At 42.9% G+C, this 24775-nt stretch overlaps 1 protein-coding gene and 2 long non-coding RNA genes across 5 annotated transcripts; 2 read left to right on the top strand and 1 right to left on the bottom strand.

The window, feature by feature from the left end:
• Window positions 1-3764: 3764 nt before the first annotated feature.
• NCEH1 (neutral cholesterol ester hydrolase 1) lies at window positions 3765-24509 on the bottom strand. The gene is made up of 5 exons (XM_075506894.1): window positions 24228-24509; window positions 14484-14712; window positions 12565-12634; window positions 9979-10150; window positions 3765-8487 (listed from the first exon to the last, which is right to left on the bottom strand). The coding sequence occupies exons 1-5, from the start codon at window positions 24363-24365 to the stop codon at window positions 7870-7872; spliced, it is 1227 nt and encodes a 408-aa protein (XP_075363009.1). The 5' UTR covers window positions 24366-24509; the 3' UTR covers window positions 3765-7869.
• LOC142412160 (uncharacterized) lies at window positions 8484-12665 on the top strand. The gene is made up of 3 exons (XR_012776414.1): window positions 8484-8611; window positions 12055-12135; window positions 12550-12665. It is a non-coding gene; the product is annotated as an uncharacterized LOC142412160 (long non-coding RNA).
• Window positions 17069-23884, top strand: LOC142412159 (uncharacterized). 3 transcript variants are annotated; one of them, XR_012776412.1, is made up of 5 exons: window positions 17070-17856; window positions 18443-18603; window positions 22630-22776; window positions 22880-23084; window positions 23636-23884. It is a non-coding gene; the product is annotated as an uncharacterized LOC142412159 (long non-coding RNA). The 3 variants fall into 3 exon arrangements; XR_012776411.1 differs by having other exon boundaries at window positions 17069-17856; window positions 22630-23084; XR_012776413.1 differs by lacking the exon at window positions 22630-22776 and having other exon boundaries at window positions 17079-17856.
• Window positions 24510-24775: the final 266 nt, after the last annotated feature.

Genomic DNA, 24775 nt, shown 5'->3' on the forward strand with positions numbered 1-24775 from the left:
AGATCGTACAGGACCTGAACTAAGCAGCTGGCTCTTTGTGCTCAAAACCAGGCTTAGACCGTGCCTCCAATGCATTGCAATGACTGTAGAATAACAAACAGCATCTTCCCTCCCTTGACTGTCCACACAGACGATCAAAAGCAGGATTTGAGATGTAACGGTGTGATATTTTGAAAGTTTGGTAAGCTCTGTTCCACTTCTGCAGATAAAATGGCAATGCAAAATGGGAATGCAAACGGAAATACAGAAGCTTTTGGAGCCCCGGCGCTGGCGCAGCCCCTGACCCCTCACACCCGGCCTCTCCGGCTGCGGAAGGGAGGTGAGACGGCATTTCTGACTCCTGCCTTTGCATGCTTTTCAGCATGTTTTTTTGAGAGGAGGAAAAAAAACCCTTAGAAGTAGATACGGTCATACTAATGTATGCTGCTGCTTTGCTGCGCCTTTCATTCTTTGCAGCGTTTCATAACCCCCGGCACGTTTGCATCGCAGGGATGAAAGCACTGGAGCAGATGATGCGACGGCAGCTAACGCAGTGTGGAGCTTGTGCGTATGGCCGGATGGTGAAAACCATCAAAGGTAACTCATCTGATCGCTAAAATAACCCACAGCTCAACTGCTGACTATGCCAAGAAACACTGGCTCCCACGGGCCCCAGAGCAGAGTGTCAGGGCTGCTTTGCCCGTGGGGCTCTCAAAGGGCCCTCTCCTCCTCCCGGCGTCAGCAGCAGGGTGGACAAGGCCTGTAAAAATCGCCTTTTTCTTACAATGAGTTGCCTTATGCACCATTAAAAGAGCAGAAAGGCCCGTGGCACAAGGGCAGAAATAGCCCCACCTCTCCAGGTATTACCCTTGAGGGTTGAAATGCAACCATTTCCAGGGGCACTCACAGCTCTCCATAGGTTTTTGGAGATGCTGCTATGCTCCATGCATCCCTCACTGCCGAAGCCAGATGTATCTGAAGGCAATGGAGGTGATAGTCCCAAGAATACAGCCCTCCACGACCACGTAGTCCTGCCCTCGGCGCAGCGAGGCAGACTTGCCCTCGGTGCACTCCCTCACCTTTTCGGATCTGCAGACTAGAAACATGCACAGGCACCGACAGCGAGACCTGAATAACCGCCCACACCCCAACCGGTTTGCAAAATCCGAACTAACAGCAGCTAGAGCACCTGAAAAAAATCCTGATGGCGTGCCAAGGACTGAAAGCCATTCGTGCTGAGGAATGGTTCTGAGGTGGGGTTTTTTTGCAAGAAATCTGGGTAATTTTCCCTTAGCGTGAGTGTGATGCCTTGTCCATGCGTGAATTCACAAGTCAGGGGCTGGGTTGCCACAAATGTTTTGGCGCAGGTCCCACCATAACGCTTTCGGTTTTAGAAAGTGTTTTTAGATAAGAGTGTTTTTAGAAACGTGCTGGACCTTTTCAAACGCGGCTCTGTTTTAAATGCTCCCTCTGCTGGCTATAGTGTAAATGATGATATTTTAATTAAAAACCTCGGCCTAAAATTCGATTGTAATGAAATTACTAGGTTAACAGCAAAAATTCCTTTTCTTTATTCCACCGTACTCTGAATCCCACATCTCGATGGCACTGAGTATACTCGATGGCACACAGTGATACTGGCACAGTGTTTGTGGGAGGAGTAGTTTCCTATAACACCAATTATTATTGCTGTTTTAAATCTTTTAATATAAAATATATTCTCTCCTTTAACAAACTCTGCCTCTCCTATATCCCTAGACTGTCTTATGATGGGAAGTGCTGTGGTTTGTAGAGATTCGGCTTCAGAAAAGAACAAGTGGTTGTGATGGAAGTATTTTGTGTTCTCTTGCTTATATAAGCCAGAAAGAGTTATTTAAAATACAGTTTCTGTAAAAAACAAGTTTTAAAGGAGCCATTGCAGGGTTTCTTTTCTGTTTTCTTTTGCCTGTCTGCCTGTTGAACAGTTGATAAACACTTCAAAATGTTGTAGAAAATAATTGTGGAAAATTATTAAATTTACATAAAACCTAAGTCTTATATTAATGATGTGCTGCCAACTATTTAAACAGCATTTATAAAAGAAATAAATGCCGTTGGATTAGTGCCAGAAAAAATGGAATTAAGAGCAAGGAGAAAATGTGTGCCTCCCCTGGGGATGAACAAAATAAACCACGGCCCAGCTCCAGAGAGTTTTCTAAGTGTGAAGCAAGGAGCAGCGCCCAGCCGGGAGGGATGCAGGTGAAGCGTGGGATTTCTGGATGCGGAGGGACGAGGCTGCGTGGGCTGTCTGGCCGTGGCGTGGAGGACACCTGGGTCACAGCCCCACCACGCGCCCGCTGCCGCTCCGGTCCCGCAATGGAGGGTAGGAGGTGGGAAATAGGGTGCTGCAATGGGAAGAGGGAAATAGAGTTCCAGCACCATGGAGGCAGCCAGGGCAATCAGAGATGCACTTGGCACCGGGCTCAGCCTCCAAGCTCGTCTCTCCCGTGAGTTTTGACGTATCAGCCAGCCCCACGCGGACGTCTCGTACTCAACAGCAGTGTAGCTCTGCAAAAATGCGTGCTGTATCTATGGCAGATTAATACTTAAGGGGCCTCACATAGTCATCTGATGCCATTTGAAGGTGCTGTTGAGGATTTTGCGCCAGGCGCTTTGCCAGTCCTCGGGTGGCAGCTGAGTGCCCGTGGAAGCGCAGCACAGACGGCAGCGAGTCCTTCAGCGGGCACCGGCCGTGCACCCTCCCGCTGCGGCACCCGGCCGTGGGAGACACTGCCCTAGCCTTGCCAAGCCCTGCCCAGCCAGACTTTTTACTAAACCTAAGAAAACATGACTGGAAAAAAAATGTTCTATGGGCCCCAGCCTGATTTTAATGAATTCAATTTAATGCAAGCAGGAGTATGACTCCTGCTGACTTAAAAATAGGCTTATGAGCACTTTGAAGCTTTTTTTGCCCAGCACTTTTTTCAGCAGGAGGAAAGCTTTATATTCCGTGAAAGTCACAGGTCCCTGCTGGACAAAATGGCAAACCCCCACATCATGGTATTTCAAAAGTAATGCTGGTATGACCATTAATAAATGAGAGAGCAGGGGGCGAAAATGGGTAACAGTTCAGAAAGAAAGAATGTGAAAGGAAGGCAAATAGGAATGAAAACAGAACTAGGACTTTCACTGGTTAAAACAGATTTCAAACATATAAATAATCTATAAATATCTAAAAACATGTTTATAGATCAGAATGGAGAACACGAGCTCCACTATCTTGAAAAAGAGGAACAGCTGTAGCACAGGTTATCATCCACTATTCAACACCAGCAAATGTGGTCACCATTAATCATTTGGCAGAAATGAAGTAAGAGGAGGTCACCCTCGCAGAGCATGGACACACAGGGAAGGTTTCCTGCCTTGAAAACAACCACCTTGGCTCTGGTTCAGCATTTCTTCAGGACCTCTGAGGTCTCCCCTTTTGCTTCACTGACCTCTGCTAAGTGAAAACACAGATTGGAAATGTTGTACATCTGGGGGGAAAAAAAAAATCAGTGGTCCTGGGGAGAAAAAAAAAAAACATCCCAGATATATTTAACTTTATTTATTTGTTCTTCATTTTGATAGCACATTTCAATTACAGTTGCTAGTTAGATCTTACAAGATCTTTCCCCTGCACTGGGAAAGAAGCAAAAAAAAAGGGTCATGCAGAAGATATTGAATGCATTCACGTATGTTGTACTTTGGGGTTTTGAACATGATAAATAAGAGAGCATTAAACCAGCTGGTTGTGTTGGGGTTTGTTTGTTTTTTTTTAATAACGTCATTGTAACAGATCATAGCAGCTTAAAAGGTTTAAGACAGGTTAACGTACTTCTAATATGTTTATTTGAAAAAGTTTCCAATAAAGTTTAGTAAGAGACTAAAAAATACACCCCTGATGCACCTAATTAAAAAACAGAGGCCCAAACACTACAAACCAATGTTTTAAAGATAAAGCATTTCTTTTTACTTTGTAGGACTTAAACCGACAATGGCCTTTCTGCTTTGGCTAGGGATGCAATTTTGGAATTACTTAGAGGAAGGTTAGGAAATTCAAGTTATTAGTGATTTTTAGGCACCATGAAACATCTTTAAATGGGTCTGGGTTTTCAGAAATGCCGAACACCCATCCTTTAAGAAGCCCTAAGCTAGGGAGACAAAACCTCTACTTATTCCTGTGAATATTGGCCAAAATACTGTGGACCTGCTAATATAGTTCCCAGGTCTATGGAAGTAGGATACAAATGACTATAGATTCTGTTATGTGAGGTTTTTTTTGTTTTGTTTTTAAAGCTTACATTTGAATGCTTTGACGGCCATCAGGAACAAGATATTCTTGCAATGGATAGATAAAATCGAATGGGGGGGGGGAGAAGCAGTCTTCAAAAAGTAGTTAGCCATACTTGTTGCTTTAATGAAAAGATAAGTAGACAAATTTATTGACTATCTTCTAAAAGAAGACTAACTTTTTACTATGCACAGGTGAAATATTGTTACAAATACTTGACCTGATCCTACAATATGCAAAGTGCCCTAAACTGCTTTGTGAAATAACTGAGGAATGAAGGTGCTGGGTACGCCCGAGGAAACACTTCAGGAGACGTAGGACTAAACACGTGAGCAAACTGAGGTGCTGTAACATGCATTAATCTTGATCTCTTGCTACCAGGCATCAGCGTTCTGTAACCACGCCTGCCGGCCCCGGTTGAGCTCTCGGCTGAGTTAATGCTCACTTCCTAGGAGCTTGCAGCAGCTCAGCTGGAAACAACCCTAAACTTTCAACTTCGGGCACGGGGACTGCGTGCAAAGGGAGAACAAAGCAAAGTAGGAGGAAAGCTGAGTTTGGACTAACACTTACTTCAAGGTTTCCACTGAATTTTAATCAAGTGTCTTGTATGGCTATACACTAAAAGGTCTTTTTATAGCTGGAACTCAGACCTCTTTTTCTACGTTACAGGATCCATCAGATATCTTTGCAGCTATCACGTACTTAAACCATTTAGCTGCATGATAAAAGTAGTCAAGATATTTTGACAGAACTAGTTAATACTGTAACATCTCATCCAAGTTGTGCTGCGATCTTGGATGTTGTGTCAAGCTGGTGGTGACTTAGTAAACACATTCAGTCCAGTTATATACTTACTACTGTTTCTTGTGCCAAGGCTTTAATGTGCTTCAGTGCATGAAGGAGATTTACAACCGACTCCATGAATATATATTCCAGCTCTCCATTTCATTTCAGTTTAAAAAAAAAAACAAAAAAACAAAACACAGCAGTAATTATACTATAGATTCATAGCAGATACTTATAACTTAGATATAAACAAATGCTGATGCAAAGCTTTGCAGACAGCTCTCAGGCAAACTTAATTATTATAGAATTTATAGGAATATTAACCACTTTTTTCCCAGTACTACAGTTATTACTATCTTTTAATGACAGCAGGTGGATATAAATTACATCTTTTCTGACATGGGTTTACTCTTTAAGTGGGAAAGCCAGGAAGAAGCCTGCTGTTACAACTCAGTGTAACTATTTTTTGACTCTAAGTCACGGCCTAAGTCAAGTAAATGGAGCTGTCTTCATACAGTGGAAAGGATGCGGGAGCAGACCCTTCTTCAAGATTAGTAATTTGTCTTTAGAATGGACATAACTTGGGTTGCTGTCTGTTTTAAGTGTACATTATATCTACTGAAGTTGTGTTTATGTGTGAAAGGAGGAAAAAGGGTTTAAATCCAGGGAAAAAGTTTGAATTCTTCTGCAGTGTTAACTGGGTATCTTGACCAAAATTTATTCTGATTCAGATTGCCACTCGGCTGCTCTAATTCCACCGAGTCTTTGTAACGATCTAAATGGAAGAAGAATCTGAGCCACTGTTGAAAAAGCTTTGGCTTGTGACCTCCGTGTGAACCTATGCCCAGAAATGAGTTTCAGCCTGCATGACTGAGCCTACATCGAGGCCTCGTCCCATTAATAGCTTTTCTTAATACATACAACCACATTAACAACCTGATGTTTCTAGGAAGCAATGATTCAGCAAAGCCATTCTCATTTAATTTAAGCACCAGTGAAAGTGGCCTGGTCCGTATGCATTTTAAATGACAGAAGGCAGTTTGATCTACCAGTGCCTTTTTTTTCTTTTTTTAAAAAAAAAAGAACTTTACGAATCCTGTCATAAGAAATGCTCTAATGAAATTGCCTTTGTCATGATCTCCCAACAGCCAAGGCGGCTCACCTTATGGTACTTTGACAGGAGCCAGGACAGAGAGGAGCTCGCTGCCCAGGAGGACCCGCAGCCGAGCAGCATCACCCCCCATGGGGCAGGCTGCTGAGCCAGCTGCGAGAGAAGGATGGGAAGTCAAAAGCCACGGGAGCTGCTCAGTGCCTGCCAGTCACCGTCACATCCGTGTGCTTCACCAAGGCCTGTGCATTCAGCTTCCCAGCTCCTTTGTGAGGTAGGAAATGACTGCTCCCTCTCTTGCAGAAGAAAGTGAGGCATAAGGAGATTACGTTGTTCTCCTGGGGTCCCACAGGAAGTCTGTGGTAAAGCTGAGGATGAATTTAATCCACTAATTTAGTCCCGGGGCAGCCATTCTCTCCTCTTTGCCTAGAAACACTGGGCTTTTGACACAACCTTCATTTCTGCACGCAGTAAGCATCCTGGACAATATACACTGTCGCAAGTGGTTTCACTTCCCTGTCCTGCCTGTCCAAATTTTACAGACTGGCTCAAACTGTAGCGGTTTGCTGCACAACAGCGAGACCATCTTACCTAGTAGTTTGGGTCAGTCTGCAAGACAGACGAAGTTCAGCTGCAAAGCTCAGATTTAAATCTGCCATATAGATTAGAGCCCACTTCGATTTACTTGCTTCCCTCCTTCCAGGAAGCATGAAATATAATAAACACTACAAGCACAAGAGTCAATGAACAAAAACTACTATTATTACAAACATTAGTGCAAACCACACAGTAGATTTTTTTAGTACGTTCAGTATTTTCTGTAAGGAGGTTATGAAGCTGAGGCTTTAAACACAGACGAAGTCACATTCTTGAGCCAAATAAGTAGTCAGCTTTGAAGCTCACTCACATAAACCACCTGGATTCTGCTGCTACACGTAGTATTTTATCCTATATATTTGTATGTTTGCTGTAATATTTTTTATTGAAAATATATTTAGTTCTGTGCTTTTATCAAATATAAATAACTAAAAGGCAATAAAGACCAAATTCCAAAGCTGAATTACGTGTTTGGCTAGGAGACTTGTCTAGCATCATCTTAACTGCCTAGAAGAGCTTTTTTTTTTTTTTTTTTAAATTTAAACGAGCCATTTGTCTATGTACCTGAAAGCCAACACCTAAATCCATGCTTGACATTCAAATGCATGGCTCTGCTGTCAAAGGTGTGAGTGCTCACACTTTCTTTGACATGAGTGCTCACCATTGTTGAAAACTAGCTCCCATTTTTACATATTCAGATGTAGATGTAGGTGTTTGGCTTTACTTCAAATAATTTGCAAATTGTGGCCTTTGTACCTAATTAAGAGTCAAAGCTTGAAAGTTGCAGCCAGTTAAGAATGCTACAGGAATGCTGATCTCCCTGCTCAACATTTGGTTATGTCTGGCAATTGTCAACTAAAAAAAGGGGGGGGGGGGGGAATCGAAGTTTGAAAAAGTATTTCTCAAGATACTTTGCTGGGCAAGGCCAATGAGCTAGTGAGTGCTGTAGTTAGTGGTCTGTAACCCCCAGCAGCTGCAGCTGAACGGATGAAGTCTGAATTTGGAAAAGTGCACTTTTTCATCATTTGCTCTTTAGCAAGAACAGACGCCAGAGTTGCGCGCTCTGTGTCTTCTAGAGAGACTCTCTTCAGAGGTTTTCATCCAGCCATTTTATATAGCTGTTCCTGGTCTGAATGCCCGCAGAGAAATCAGTAGGCCAAATGGTGAATATCATACAGCCATGAAAGCAGTCATCGAAGTGATCGAGCGTGACTTCCACACCGGCGTTCTCCAAGCGCTTGGCGTACATCACCCCGTCATCTCGCAGGACGTCATTCTCGCAGGTCAGGATGTAAGTCTTTGGCTGCAGCTGCAGAGTTTCATTTTCTGCAAGGAGTGGGACTGCTCGTACATCAAGCAGCGCTGGTATCTCCTGGATGATTTCAGCCTTGCCGGTGGTTTGTATTACAGGCTTGTAGTTCTTTTTGAACGATGAAGGCAGCAGAGATGTCCAGTTCAGACGTCCTCTGAAAGAGAGAGCTTGGCCAACGTCAAGAGCAGTGTGGTTGTTAATCAGCAGTGAGTGAGCCAAGTCATAATTACCGTTGAAATAATCTATCCAATAGTTGATCATGACATAACGAGGAAGAACGGGCATATTCATGTTCTGCTGATAAGAAGGTGTATTGAAGTCAAACGCCTGAAGGACTGGATAAATTAATGCCTGCAGTTTTGGTCTGATGGTCAAATGCTCATCTTTGCTAAGCTGTGGGAAGAATATAGGATAGAATTTGGATTATAAAGAAAATAAACATTACAATATCAACCTTAAATTCATGCAAGCCACCATTCATTTGACAATTTTTAGGCCGAATTCTGCTCTTATGCAGGTAAGGTCGCTCTTTTGTCTGAAATATTAGCAGCCTGATCTTTTTCTTCTCTTGTAAGGATGGCCATTCAGGCAGACCCAGTATCCTGTCTCCAACAGAAACGAGTGGCAGAAGTTGAAAGGTGTAAGAAGAAAAAAAAAAGAAAAAAAAAATTGTAAAGTGGCATAGTTCCCAGTTCAACAATTTGCAGGTGAAGGACTTCCTGAATCAAAGGAGCTATTCTTGCTTTTAACAGCTTTTCATGGATTTTTCTTCCATGAATTTATCTAATTGGTTTTTTTGAGCATATACAAACTGTTGGCATCCACAGTTTTCTCTAGCAAAGGCTCACCATGTACAGAAGCACCTCTCTGTGTTTGACTTGAACCTGCCATCTGCATTTGATTTGAGCCTACGAATTATACATTTGGTGCCCCTTAATCTTTTTCTGGAGGAATCAGCAAACACTTGTTTTGCTTCATCTTCTACACAAGATACACAGTTCTCTATCATATCTCATCTCATCTGTCTCTTGTTTAGGCTGAAAAATCTTAGTGTACTTAACCTCTCCCTGAAACAGTCCTACATCACCGATTTAAAAGGAATTATGCACCAGGGAAACGAATTAGGAATGCTGCTTCCAAAACATGGTACTATCATGTTTATCAGTCTTTGATATTGAAACTTTTATTGTAATTATCCCTTATTCATTTTTTCACCCTAATTCAATATTGCAAGGTTGTCATGATAATTAGTTGCCTGGACATGGTATCAGCTTTCTTATCACCAATGGTTATGGCAATACAAAAAAGCTAATAATAATATTTCATTCAACCATGAAAAATATTATTACTTGCCCCAGGCTGCCTTTAAAATCTTACTAGATTAAATTCAAATTACATTTAAACTGCAGATACACCAAAGAAATCTCCTTAAAATTGCAAAATGCTACAAAAAGACAATTTAACAGAAGAATTAAGCTTCATTTATTGTATATTTTGTCCTTCATTTGTATTTGAAAGAAATAAAAACATATTTTCAGAGACAAGCTTCTAAAAATAAGAAGCTAAATTGATAAATTACACACGTACCTAGTTACCTGCTTAGAAAAACAAAGAATTCACCAGTAAAAGATGTCATTTAGCTACTTGCTCTTAAAATCTGGCCCATAACAACTTGTAACTTTAGTACGACATAGCAAGCTATGTGATTCATATTGCGATTGACTCGTTTTTCTTCTGTAAAGTGACTACATGCTGGCTTTCTACCTTTCTGTCCTTAGGGCTGGCACATCACCTTGTGATGACCCAGCACAAAATCTGTCAACCTATTGCATCACTGAATTAGGAATTGTCGTAGTGTAATACATAACAGACACTGGATGTTACCTGCTGACACACAGCAGCTGCCAAATTTCCTCCTGCACTATCGCCAGAAATGGCAATTCGACTTGGGTCGACTGAATACTCAGCTAAGATGTCAGGCTGCAAAAAATGCTTAGTAGCACGAAGAGCATCATGGAATTGCTCGGGGAAGCACACTTCTGGTACCAGCCTGTACCTACAAAGAAAAGAGATGAGAGACAATTATTACCGTCAATGTACCTCTCTTTCGGAATTAGTAGATGATATCAGGTATTCCTTAATGGCAAATAACTACTTCATTAGGATAAATATTACGGGAAAAATATGAGGTGTGTAATACTTATGCAAGACTTAATCTTATAATTAATGTTCTAATTCTGAAAGATTAATACGAACCTACTAGATCTGAATAATACCAAGATAGTATAAAATTGTACAGCACTTTCCTAGGATTTCCCAATAGAGATTTTCATCAGACATTATAAAAATGAATGAATATTTAAAACACCCTTGGCAAGGGAGTCATTACAGTTGGGCTGGTTTCGATCCAAATCCCCACCATAACTAGTACAAGGCCGCGTAAGTCCTATATGCCCAACAGATTCCACTGAGCCAAACACCTAAGCAGTTCTGTTTCCCGAATTTTTACCTAGCTCAGGAGAGAATGAATGAACCTTGCTACACCTCTGTGCCATGCAATGAACAATAGCCAAGAAGTGAATACCAAATTGCTCCAATGCAACACATTCAGTAATTCCTCGCCTTTATCGAGGAGTGGAACAGGAATATTCCAGGAATAAAAACAGGTGAGAGACTGAGACACAGAGAGCAGTCTGCCCAGGAACAGTCAGCAGCTGAGTCCCATTCATGAGATTTTTCTCAGTTTCTAAATAACAGTGCAGGAGAAGTCTGTTCATATTTACTGAATAATTTGTAACCTAAGAGTTGTTACTAGGCCTTATGGTACAAAGCATTTCTTCTGTTTGTAGCTTTTCAATCAACAGATTTTACATATTCCTAGTAGAGCCAAGCAAAACAAGCAAAACAAGATCCAGTTTTCTGATTCAAAACATTTTCTTCAGAATCTAAGCTAAAAAAGTTTCATATGCAGAATAAATTTTAAACTTAGGTTACACAAAAAGTGTTTCAAACTCCAAATCTGACCTGCTTTCAGAAAGCAATCTATATATTGCATCAACTACAAAGGAATATGAGAGTGTCCTTTGGGAACTCCTCGCAAAACTGGGTAACAGACTGTGCGTATATCATGAAAGCGAGACGTGCAATTAAACCAATGAGAAATCTAATTAGTCTTCACTAATTGAGTACAAACGTCTTGACTGAAAGATATAATGGTTAAGGAGAAGAGGTAAACAATAACTCAGAGAAACAGGCAGAATTATACCACCATAAATCAGAAAAGGAATAATAAGGAACTTTTCAATACTGTGATCGCTGCTTGTCTGGAATAACCAACAGCTGCTTTTTTACTTTTCATTGTTTCTACTAATAAACAAAGAAGTAAAAGAAAAAAAAAGCAACCCTTTAAAGCACGCTATAAGTATTGAATGAGTAGCATCAACTCCATGTAATTAAGTTGCAATTAGATCACAGAGCTTGGTATGTAATCAACTGTAGGTGGGAAACTTGAGTAGTTATATCAAGTGATTGGGTTTGCAAAAGAAAATATTGAAGTTGACAATAAGGATGGGAAAAGTACCAATCAAGTTGGAGTCATCTAGGTAATGCAGTTAGCTAGCCGAGAGGTTTGTTTACCTTGGAATTGTTCAGCGAGTTAAAAAAGCAGCCCTGCTTCTCTGTTGTCTGGCACCCTGGCAGTCCTCTGCTCTTGAGTGGAGTACGAGGCTTAAATGAGATGGCTGAAACAGTGGGAGATGGAGAGAGCAGCAGGAAACTGCCAGACTCCACGGTGTGTTCTGGTTAATGGGCAGGGGTAAAATGATTTGATAATTTTTATGCTGCAGACCCTTGCTCAATATGACTTAGAAACTGTGGTTTATAGACAGACTTCAGCCGGGGTTAATATATATATATTATATAAATTTGATTTTATATATATATAAAATATATACCTTGCAGCAGTGGGAGTGGCCACTGAGGATGGGAAAGTCCCTCTTGCTACATGAGGAGGCATAGAGATGTGGTTCAGCTTTCCTTCAGGTATATATCATGTTCAAATGTGTTTGGTTTTTTTGTTTGATTGTTTTTAAAGTTCACAAGTATTTACAGAATCATAACTGGGCACTTGAGTGATCTCAGGTTTTAGCTGCACTCCTTACACACAGATACAATTGCAAGATGCATTACAATTTGCATTTTAGTATTTGTCCAACTGAATTAAGTGCTACTGTCTTTTCCCACGTTTCTGCTTTCTAAAATGACCTTTAAAATAATTAGAAACCCAAATGAATTTTTGATACCATTCCAATTTGTTGTAATTTTAAGAGGGTAAAAATATCAGACCGGTAAAGAGAATTATTGTCCAAGTTAAAGCCTTATACACAAGCCAGTAACAAGGGAAAAGCTAAAAGAACTATGTTACATATTTCTAATACCTTAAAATTACTTGATTAGTTTTAGAGTACTCACTCAACTGAGACAACGACAGCGTTGAGAGATTCAGCCATGATTCTGCAGAGATTGTTATAAAGGCTTGTTCCTGGAATGAAAGGACATCTGTCAGGGACATACGAGTCCATTTATGTCAATAGTCGCAAAGCCCTACGTAAGCCTTCTCAGAAAATATAAGGACACGATACAAATATAAGCAAAGTAAATGAGATCAGCTTGCAGTAGGTAAAGTGCCAAATACATACTGTAGCAGAAGGAACATAATTCACGCCTTGAGAAGTCCTGCAGTCTAATGCTTTCTTTCTCATCTGTTTCTTGGTGACTTGGGGCATGTCATTTCATCCACCTATCACAATTCTCTCAGTTGGGCAAAATTTAGGGTACCCAGTGGCTTGGGGGCATTAGCATCCAGAGACAGTTATCACTGTATGAGTCACTGTTTGTTGTTCATTTTATTATAGTGTGCATTGCTTTGATTCAAATGAGTTGCCCTATTAACGTCAACTGAACAACTCATTTAAGGGAGGATTAATCACAGCTATCCTATTTATCAGTGGACTGATTTTCTTTAATTTTATTCCTTTCCAGTTACTTAATGGTTGGTTCCTGGTACTATAAAATATACTAAGACACTAAGTGTTTTCTAAAGTATCTAGTCTTAGAATTTAACATTTAGCTGTAACATTTGTGCCATTAACTTCTGCATCTTGGACTCAAGGATAGCATCTGACATAGCCGAGTTACAGTCATCCAAACAAAGTGCAGTAATTTAATATAAACTTTTGCACAACAAGAGTCATATGCAAACTGTTACAGAGCAAATGAGGTGGGCAGCACACTAACAAACATCCCTTAGGCAGGCCTAAGAAAACCCATCTCAAAGCACAATTCCTCTGTAAGAAGAGGAGCAAAATTTTTAACTGCTATAGGACAAAGAGACTGGGATTTCTGCAGGCACATGAAGGACAGATTTTACAGTTACTTAGGAACCTAAGCCTCCCTTAAATCATGGTCTAAGTGACTTACACATGCATAGTCCAAATGCAATCAATACAGTCTTTGTTTTGGAACATTTCGAAAAACCCCTTCAATGTTCTTTTTCTATAAATGAGGCCACAGAATGCATCAGGGCTGTATGGACTTCATGGCATCTCAGGAGCAATGGGGAAGGAAACAGGGCAAGACTCCTATGGGATCTGGATCTCGGGGCAGCCATGAGAACCACACGCCCTTTCTCCTCCCAAGGCTTTTCTCCTCCTGTACGACGTGGAAGGATCAGTGGTTAACTTATCGTTGTCTATAGCTATACCTTACTTTCTCTGATCATGTTTGTGGCTTCCAAGTTAACTGGAGCAAATAGCATTAATTTTCAAGGTAATTTCTGCTAGTGGTGGCAGTGGTCCCCTAAGGGATGGGAACCAACCTCTACCCGTTTCCTTCATCACGCTGTCCATTGTCTGTGATCAGCAGCGTTATTTAAGAGCCAAAGATTAGCAATGCTGTTATACGCAGTGTTGTTCAGCCCACTCTTCTACTAATTATTGTGCGAAAATGGGGCAAACCCCTTATACTGGATCCTGATCACCAAGGATCGACATTTGCACATGACAGAGAAAACGGGGGACTGGCCCAAACAGCCCATACAGGCATCCCAGGAATTTAAACAATAAGCTATTTTGTCCTCTCAGGATGTAACAAAATTAACCTTTTGGTCCTTGTACAGCTCACGTGCAGATAAGATATGCATTTCTGCTGTGCGTTCACAATATTTTTCTCCCTCCCTCCTTAGAGCTGATCTACCAGAGTGGAGACAGCTACCACTGAATTCAGGTATGTCTCCGCAAAATTGTCATCCCTGGTGGGAAAAACAGCTTTTGGCTTCTTCTGCTAGGAGAAAACCAGACCAGAATCCTATTTAATTACTGGCAGACACATACTTGCGCTTGCCAAGGCCCAGCCTCCTCCGTGGATGTAAACAACGCTGCGCTTGAGCCTTTCATCTCGCTTCGCAGGAGGTTCAAACACTCTGACTTCCACACCGTCAAAAACAGCATCCGTGATGTTAATGTCTTCAGAGGAGACAGACTTCAGCTTGTCAAAGGTACAAATCAAGTAATTCAGAACTACCAAATGATGGCTGAGTCTCAGATAGTGAATCAGGTGACACTAGGAAAAAAATAAAAAAGAAAAAAAGGAGATTTCTGTTACTTCAGAGCATATCATACTGCATTGATGTTTAATGCAACCGTCTTCAAAAGGCAGGTCCTATATGAAAGCCGACATGGATTCTTAGAATATTCACTGGAAAATGAATGATTATCAAAGACCTCTAATGTTTTTAAAGCTGTATTAAAACAAAACCCTGTCCATAAAAGATTCTCTGTTGTCAAAATAAACCACGAGCACTACGTGGATCAAGACAACTGTGAATGAGCACTCGGATCCTTGCCTTTGAAAGGCACCTCCAAAAGGAGATGAGCCTCACCAGCATGCTCCTCTATGGGACTTGTGAAGCTCCTCAGACCGGTGCCAGCAGAGGGCAATACCACACAGGCAAAATTTCTGTGGTGGGAAGGTATCAAAAATGCAAAGTATTTCTCTTGTTCCACCCCAAGGTGTAAGTCTTTCCACTTCCAAATTAAGAAAGCTCTCAAGGATTGCAAAGAAATTTGAAAACAGGAACGATCTCAAAGGAATATAATGCTTGTTCAGTGGCTTGTCCTGTATTTACCTCCTGAATTGGGAAGGATCTGAAACCCTATCCAAAAACCATGGCAGGTTAGTGATTTTTTTTTTTTCCCCAAACCCAGAGACTAAAGTGCATTACTTTTTTTGTGGGGGTGTGTAAAACACTACAAAAACGAAGAATGATCTGCTCTTTCTCTCCCCTTACAGTAGAAGGAGAGAGATTTTATTCCTTTTGGCTATCCAGGATTTTTATTTCATGTTTATTTTTCAAACTTTGCCCCGAATAGATTAAAAATCTGTTTCTCTCAGCAAACAGTACTGGGATCCAAGGCACTCCTCCAGCCTAAATGGTCACGACCTGCTCCCCACGTATGACCTGCACACTATTTGTAGCGCATACTTGGTCCCATTCCCTAGCTGGTGCAAAGGGCGAGCCAAAGGACTGCAGGGGCTATGATGTTGAGACTGGCCATTAGAAAGCAGCGGGGGTCTTTCCCCTTTTGCAAAGTTAATCTCCATCCTAGTGATGAAGGGTAGAAATTGGATAGTGAGCTAAGCTTTTTGTACAACTTTCTCAGTCAAGGCAATGAAGTCGGGAGGTACTATTAATACATATGCCTAATGTTTATCTTTGGGACCACTACCATAAAGAAAACTGTCAGCTGTGACCTTTTATTTTACATACAGGCAACAGATACTTGAAAGAAAAAGTGTACTGTTAGGAGCCATGCACAAAACCACAACTGTTTTACTGTTTTAATTCTGCTACAATACAGCACAAACCTGCTAGTAGGAATTAAAGATGCTGACACCTGAGAGAGCGGGCTCACCCAGGTACCGGTCTGACTGCATTCATGTTGTGAAGAACAAACAGTTACCACAGTTTAACCTGTACAAAAACTAAGTGGAAGCCAAGTCTGGTTCCTCAGGACAGACATGGTTTTGCAAATAAGAGTTTCACAGTCTCTTTCTATTATCTGTTCACAAGGACGGCTATTTTGTTTTCTTGACTTGGGTTTCTTTACTATACTTCTGCAGTGCTGTTTTTGCAGCCACTTTCAGTGCAAAGTTTCAGCTTCTCTGCCAGGAGTGCCTGCTCACGGTGAAGGAAGGGCTAACGGAGGCAAACACACACCTCCAGAGGAAAAGCAAATTTTGAGGCATTCAGCAGCATCCATGCCAAGGAAAATCTGTCTCCTTAGGTCTATAGCCCCAGGTCCTTACATGTAACATGCCATCATTAGTTCGAACGTAAAAAGAATGAAATATTGGCTTTCAGTCAGGTGCTGCCTAGAAAAGGCCCTGCACAGCCCCACTTTCACTGCAGATTGCTGTAGAAAAAGACAACTTCTGACATTTTTCCCCCCAAAAAAGTCTATGCCAAGTACAACAGGCTGCTATGCGAGTGGGGAGAGGAATCCACTTCCAAAACGAGAATTTACAAAAATGACTTCCTTTTCTTGCTTTAGCTTGTGGTAACATCACCCTGCTGAGATAGTTTGGTGGGAATCCAAATTTTAAAATGTTTGCTGCTTTTTGGATGGAATATCATTTCTTTATACTGCAAGGCTTTTCTCTGGGAGAAGAAACACAAAGCATCCACCTGGCAGGAAGCAATGCTGAATTCACAAGGCTGTTTCTATCTCTGCATTTCAGATCATGCTTTTCTCCCACTGTTACTTAAAAATTCCCACAGGAAAACCCATTTTGAAATCTGAAGAGCAATAGTAATAATTTGGCAGACAATTTGTTGGGCTGCCACTGATGCAGCCAGCTAAAGATCTGATCCTCCGCGTGCCCCATGGAGGCTCCCGGGGAAGGTAACCACTGGGAATCAATTTTAGAAACACTACCAGGGAAAACAATGTTTTGGTAGATTTTTTTAGCCTGACTGTGCTGCAATACATATCCCACTTTAGTTTTCTCCCACTTTAGTTCACATTCTTTGTGGATGAGATTACCACATGTTCCCTGGAATCAGAAATGTTTTATTTTCAAGGCTAGTTAGTGTTGTTTACCAAGAAGTGTTTTGCTCTGTTCTTTAAACCACAGAGCACTGTGGCCTGCTAGAGGTTATCACATGCTTTCATGCCTTTTTTTTTCCCCATAATAGACCACTCTTTCCAAGAATCCAAAAACCTGGAAGAGATGCTTTGTACACCAGGGCACAAAAGCAACAGTCCTAATTTTTTTGTTGGGCATAGGCAGTTTTTTTGCCAAGCACTTATCAGATAGATTCTTTGGAAGTGTATCTATCTAATCAGCCTATTTGGTTGTCATTTATAAGGCATCAGGATTGCACTTTTTGCTGGCAAACAGCTAGCCTTGTCCAAAGTTCTTACAAATAAAATTCTTAAATATTTTTTTTTCCTCTATAAATAAATATTTAAAATAGATATACAATATCTTATCACTCTGTAATATAACTACTGGCAGAAGATGTGTTTAATGGTTAGCTAACTCTCTTCTAGGACTATGTTGCCACCCAAAGGGCAGCCCTGCCCATCCTTTTGACTGTGCTTCCCTGGCACCAACGAAGATGGAGCCTCAGAGCATCACCTTGCTGCACCAGCTCGATATGAACCCAGCAAAAACAGAGAAACAACATTAAACTTCAGCCAGGTCACCATCTTACTGATAACCCAAGAGAGGAAAGAGGGAGTGGGGGAAAGGATGGGACCAGCCCTTTTGGCAGCAGTCCGCAGTTGCATTGGCTTGAATCCATTATAAAATTGTATCTGGTCATCTCATGTGAGCAATAATTGGTTTGGTCTTTGCTGGTATTTGTGATTTTTACCACCCTTCCTGTGACAACATGCAGGACCGTTGCAGGCCATCAAATATAGCACTGAAATATATTTGGGAATTACGTGTCTGTGTGTATATGCACGTGAAAGAAGAGAGAAACAGGGATGTTCTCTGGTGAAAAGGGAGAGAAGACAGTGCTGTAATAAGAAAAGCTAGTGAAAAGGAAGAGAAAGCAAAAGGACAAGGGGGAAATTAAGAGACTACAGAAGAAAAGTAAAGACAAACTCAGAGAAAAGAGGGGATAGTACAAAGATGAAAGCCCTGTGGGCCATTAGCCCAGAATTGCTGTGCCAGCCACAGGCACGGCACATCACTCGGTCTGGGTCACAACCGCAAGTTTTCCCACGTAACGGCTGGTTTTATGCATCCGTCTGAATAAACACTTTTGTTTTCTGAACAGGTAACTCTGGGGAAACGTGGCTGATGAACTTCACGGCATTATGGGCTGGACTGAGTAATGGGCTGACACACACCGAGAGCTCAGCCGCTGGGAAGCGAGGCAGAGCTGGATGAGCAGGAGGACCCCAGGAGAGGAGGGCTAGACAGGCTAGCGAGGCAAATGTGAGTATTTTGCTGCTGTTTGAGCCAATTGAGCAAGTAACCACTGTGGACATATTACAGTAGCCCTACCGACAATTTATTGCTCATTTCCGATTGCAGCTTTTCATTTTGGGGCCATTGGCTCCCTGTGACCCATGGCTGCCTTGGCAGCAGCAGCGTGATTTACGCTCACGCTGCAATGCTCCCCAGCTCTCCAACAAGTCAGGCAAAGCAAGTACTGCAGCCACAATCTCCTTCTCTTTTACCAGGACATCCCCATAACAAGGGTTTTCAGGTAGGGACAACCCAGGGACCCCTTAGAGACTAAACTGTTCAAGACTGCCGCCTTCCTCCTGGTAAATTCTTTGGTGAGGGGTACCAGATATTGAAAGCTTTAATTGATGTAGGAGAAAATTTTCAACAAGTGAAGAAAAGAGTCAGGGTTGTGATAAAAAGCAGACAGAATGAACAAAGAACTGCTCTAGAGAGGCACCATTACTTCACCTTCCATCACCAATATCTGTCCCTAAACTACCAGGACTCTTCTATTGGCTCCTCAGCTGGTAATTAATCTCATGAAGAATCTCAAATGCTCACTGCTACTATGCTTACCTCCCTCGTGGACTTGTATTCTGTATTAGTCATGTTTTCTGCATTACCAAAAAAAAAAAAAATCCAAAAAAGTTTTTCTGTTGCTAGTGTCTCTTAACCTCTAACAGTACTCAGCACATTGGGATTCTCTGTCCTCATATGACTTCCATAGCTGACACTGTCCAGCCTCACATCTCTGACCTTTAGCCATGAAATTATTGCAACAGGTCGCATTCAGACAGCGCACAAAGGCAGCGCGCCTCTAAAGCCAAGCTGAACGCATCAGCTGCTTCCTCTGCTGCCTTCGCAGCTGGTCAGACCCAAGGTCCTGCACTGACCTTTCAGGCCTTGGCGGGATCAGGAATTAAGCAAACAGCTACGGCTTTTTTTTCATACACTACTTGGGACTGAGCCAAATCTCACTCATGACTCAAATGAGTAATGATGCTGGAACTGGGCAACTGAAGTGTCTAAGACTAAACTTCCTACCTTAAAAGATGCAGACACGATCCTCAATTCTGGCATCACTTTGCAAAACATATTCCTATAACATTAGTCCAAAATGCCAACTGCAATATCTGTAGTCAATAATAGAGATTAGTGAAAAATAAACAGGATCATTTCCCCATTTAGCTGGGTGTGCAGAACATATTGTTTTGTGTGCATTTCAGGCAGTTTATCCTGTTTAAAGGTGAATGTCTGTTTTCTTTTATTTTACAGAATCATTTCTTAGTGCAGGTGCATTATTGCCCACTAAAGAATATGTATTTTTAATGCTGCTATATAAAGACAGTCCTCAAAGACAAGTGCTTTTAGTTTTATGAATTTCCTTTAGAACTGAAAAGAAGCCAAGACGACTGTATTACAGTTTACTAATTAGAAGCAGAAACTAGATTAAAGTGAGGTTTTGTGCATAGACCTATTCACCCGTGATTATCTGCTTTTATACTAAACAGAGACAAAAGTTAACGTTACTGCAAATAGGACTTCCAGTGTGGTTGAGTTTCTGCTCAGGTGCCACTGCTGTGGGACCTACCTGCCACAACTAACAACTTGGTTTACTATAAACCAATTCCAAGACCGTGTTCTTGCATGCAAAAACATCAACAACTTACTTGGCTGGCTACAACTATGATTTACATCTGTCCAGAAGTCACATACTCTGAAATAGATAGCTATTAAAGTGTTAGAAAGAACTAATTGCTGTTTCCTCTAATCCTGAATGTTGACATCCCATGCCCTAGATTTTATTCTGCAAGCGAGTGGCAGAGAAGCATGAAGGAATCACTTGGCTGATGAGGACAAATATGAGGATAGTTTTCTCCCCCGTACAGCTGCCTATCTTCCTCCATATACATCTATCTGATGGCCTCTATGCCAACCCATTCTTCCTCCCAAACCTCTGCTAACAGCTGTCCCAGTTCCAAAAAATCCCTTCTTCCTTGCCATGCACCAGAATAGCAAGTATCTTGACAGTGGTGTTCAGAAATAACTTACTTCAAAGGGCTTATTAAATAAACATATGCTGCTCTCTTTACAATAAGGGAAAGTGGTTAGAGGAAGAAGTGAAAAACGCCTGTATCAATCCTGCTGTTAACAGCAGGATTAGGAAATGTTGCTTTAGACATTTCTTGACAGACACCAAGTAAAACAATAACTATGGTTTAATCTATGGCTCAATCCCATAATTCATTTTATGTGGTTGTCCAAATTTCAGTGAAGCCGAGTTCTGACATACCTGTATACATATGTATGTACATAGTTTTAATTTCCGATCTAAAATTGTGTTATATCACAGTTTTCTGTAAAAATGTTACCATGTCCCATTTTGAGACATGTAAGAGGGACAAATGACTCTCATTCTCAGTTAAGCACTTTCACATCAATTCATTAATATTATTAAAGTCTAAGTTGCTCCATTTTCATCCTGGGGCAGCACAGGGCATTAAAGAGGGTGCAGGAACAAGGCTCCGAAAACCCAGCTCAGCTTCCAGCTCCGCCACTGGAATTTTTGTGACCTCAGATAAGGTACTCCAACTCTTCCTATCTCTGTTCCCCCCAGTTTAAGATTAGGATAACAGTATCGGTCCCCTTCTGTAGTATGTTTTGAAACCTACTTACAGAAACTGCCCTATAAGCATTATGCATTTTTTTAACCATGTGATTATACTTGAACGCTTGAAGTGTGTCATGCTGAGCCAGGACACTGAGTCAGTCCCAGGCTTGTAAAAAAAATCTGTGGCTGACTGGGACAAAACTCTACATGGAAATGCAAAACCTTATCATTAGTACACTGAAAGCCCATGACAGCCTTATTATGTTTTATTGGTAGTGATTATTAATGCACTGAGAAAACAAACACATTATCCCTAACAGGAAATTGTCATGCTTAATTGTCAGAGTCTTCACACATCTATTTCAAAATAAGCAAAAGACAATCAATTGTATTTGAAGCACATGAAGTTTGTTTCATGCTCTTGGAAAAAAAGGATTACAGTACATTTCAGAGATTTTAGAATCAGAAATGTACTTCTGTCTGCTATCAAACCTACACAGGAAAGTAATAAATAGCAAGCTGAAAATACATTCAGAAGTGGGTGAAAGTTCAATGATCATATTTAGAGAACTGTTAAACCATTTGGTCTTGCAATAGCTGGTAGAGGAAGAAAGAAAAGCTGAGCTCTACAAAAGGACGTACGCTTTGTTTTATATGCACACACAAGAGCTGTCTAACAAAGTACATACTCAACCTTAACTTCTACAATCCTAGCTTCAGTTCACACAGTTCCTAATTAATGGCAGTCATTTATTCCTGACTTTGTGCTGGTCTCAGTGTTGGAAAGACTTCTGAACACTTGGAAAGCACCTTCTCTTTTTCTCCAGAAATGAGTACCCCGAGGCTTACCTGTTGTGTGATTCAGGGCACCTCTCATGCCTCACTTCTTTCGTGCTTCTGCGTAAAACTCACTTGGTCCTTCCTTTACTTTGTAAGCTATGTTAAAGGAACTGTTACTTGTTTAGTAATTTTTCTCACTATACAAGTTCGTATTTCTAAGGCCACAGATGTAAACAGCTAAGAAATTACCACTTCCCCCCCGCTCTCTGGGGTGACTTTCCCACCCCAGAGAGCGGGGACAGATGTGGGCACCTCAGCCCTGCCTGCCAGTTTGCTCCAGCTGCCACCCATCAGGCTTTGTCCTGCCAGCTCCTCTTGGGACTATGACCTCTAGAATATCCCAAAAGAGATACCCTTCAGCCTCCAAGCTAGAGGCACCAGAATTCATCTGACTATGCCCAACATACCACGTAAACAAACTGAATGTGTACATAAGCCAATAGCAATATACATATATATAGTCACAGTCATATGATATTCTAAAGATAGGTCTCCTTCAGCTAGAGGTTATGGACTTGATTCAGGTGTTCCTGGCTGAACTGTTACGATGTATTTTGCAGGCAGCATGCTGGGGGAGCATCGTGGCCCTTCTGTCCGTACCATCAATGAATTTGGTCAAGCTGAGCGCTTGCTGTTCAGTCACTCGAGTTAACAACATGGAGCAAGTGAACGTCAAGCCACAGATTTTACTGAAGAACGAAGCTATCGTACGCCATGTCTGCATAATTTTCATAGCAGACATATGGGAGCGCATGCAAGCAAACAGGTTTTACCCTATACAAGCAAACAGGTTTTATCCTTTCATCCTAGAGATATGCTTTGATTCAGCGATACATTTGGACCACGAGAAGATGCCCCAGTGGCTCAGATGAGTGGTCTGTCTACTCCCAGACTCTGTCTCCAACAGTGGCAACCAGAGACGCTATTCAGGCAGAATATACAAGCCTGGACACTGTGTGGTCCAACCTCCTCATGCTTCCCAGCATCCACAATTATTGTATCAGGAACATAGAAGGTACATTCCCATATAGTCCTTTTGGTATCTATTTATGGGCCCTCTGTCCATTAATTCATTTAATACCTTTTTGAATATGCTGATGCTCTCATCCCCTCAAAGTACAAGCTTTTGTACATTTCAGAACAAATTTAGTAAACTGAAATGCTGCTAGGAAATTGAAAAAAGAAACAAAACAAAACACAACTTTCACATACATAGTACCTTAGATCAGGCCTGACCATGACTGATCGGTCCTTGTAAGAGATCAGACCATCCTAGAAGGGAATAAAGTTCACAGCTAAAGCCATTATCAGAAAGTTTGTGATCTCCGATCTGTTTCATGTCAGCATAAAGACACTGGCAGAAAATGAGGGAGAGACATCATGAAGTGACATAAAACTGTCACATGTGCCTTGTGACAAAATCAAGCATTCTGAGAGTTTTGTTTAGTAATACGATTCCAAATCAAGGCAGTTTAATATTTGAAAGGGCTTCCCTATGTCTTCTTTCCCTAAGGCATACTTAACGTATCAGAATAAAAGCCATTAATTCTTTTTTTTTGACCAAAGGCCTGCAAGTTGGAAACCAGACTAAACCACATCTAGTAAGATCTGCACCACGAAACCCAGAAGAGAAGACTGGATGCCAGCTTTACCAAAACGCACACGCTTGATTTACTGATCAGGACGAAACCACGAGCAGCCTGAGGCGACCCTGCCCGGAGCTGCCTGCTGCTTTCAGCCCGGCAGGCAGAGCATTACATCTGAACCTAATGCCATTTTCTCCTCCTGGACGCGATAACGAGCCGGCACAGCGGAGATCGGAGGTCAGTGATGCTGGCGACTCCCCCCTCGGCTCTAACTACAAACCGCTGCCTGCGGCGCGGCTCTCCGGATGGGCCGGGTCCCCCTCGGGCCCCGGGGACCCCGGGACCGGCCCGGGGGGGCTGCGCGCTGCCTCCCCGGGCGCGCCGCGGCGGCCGCCGCTCCCGCAGCGGGGCTGCCCCAGGCGCGCTCCTCCGGGGCGGGCACCGCAACCCGCGGGCGCGGCCGCCGCTTCCAGCCGCCTGCGGCGCTGGGGCAAGGGCCGAGGCCGGCGGCGGCGGGGAGGCGGTATGTCCACCTCTCCGGAGCCGGGACCGGGGCCGGGGCGCCGCCTTACCGTCTGCTGCGCTGCCCGGAAGGTGGCATCCAGCAGCATCAGCTTCCACGGGTCCGACACGGTGCCGGGCAGCGGCAGGTACACGTAGTAGGCGGCCAGGGCGGCCAGCGCCGTCAGCAGCACCCAGGCGGCCCGCATCGCGACCGCCACCCCGCCGGCGGTGCGCGGGGCCGCCTCGCCGCGGCTCCCCGCGGGGAGCGCACCGCCCCAAGGCCGGCCTCCCCCAGAGGAAGTCCCGGCGTTCCCGTCCCCGCCGGCTGCGTGCCAGCAGTGGGTGGCGGCGGCGGCCTTATCTGCGCCTCGCCTCCGCGCCCGCGCAGCGCCGCCCCGCCCGCTCGCCCGCCCGCCCGCCGGGGAGGCCGCTCCGCCGGGGGCACCTCGCTTCTGCCGCCCCTGCGGAAAGCGCCGGCCGGGGATCGGCGGGCTGCGGGCCGCCCGGCTGCCGGGGGCTTCCCCGCTGCGGCCGGGGGTCCCTCCTCAGGGGAAGGGGATGTGCCTGGCCTCGCCAGCCTGGCCTCGCCCCGCCGGTCCACACGCGGCTGCCTTGC

The sequence above is a fragment of the Mycteria americana genome, chromosome 7 (assembly GCF_035582795.1).
Source record: "Mycteria americana isolate JAX WOST 10 ecotype Jacksonville Zoo and Gardens chromosome 7, USCA_MyAme_1.0, whole genome shotgun sequence".
Lineage (NCBI taxonomy): Eukaryota > Metazoa > Chordata > Aves > Ciconiiformes > Ciconiidae > Mycteria > Mycteria americana.

Coding starts and splice junctions, on each gene's coding strand:
- NCEH1 (XM_075506894.1), bottom strand. CDS start 24,365: ATGCGGGCCGCCTGGGTGCTGCTGACGGCGCTGGCCGCCCTGGCCGCC. Junction 14,713..24,227: donor TCCGGGCAGCGCAGCAGACG/GTAAGGCGGCGC, acceptor TTTTTTTCCTAG/TGTCACCTGATTCACTATCT. Junction 8,488..9,978: donor CAGCTGCTGTGTGTCAGCAG/GTAACATCCAGT, acceptor TTCTTCCCACAG/CTTAGCAAAGATGAGCATTT.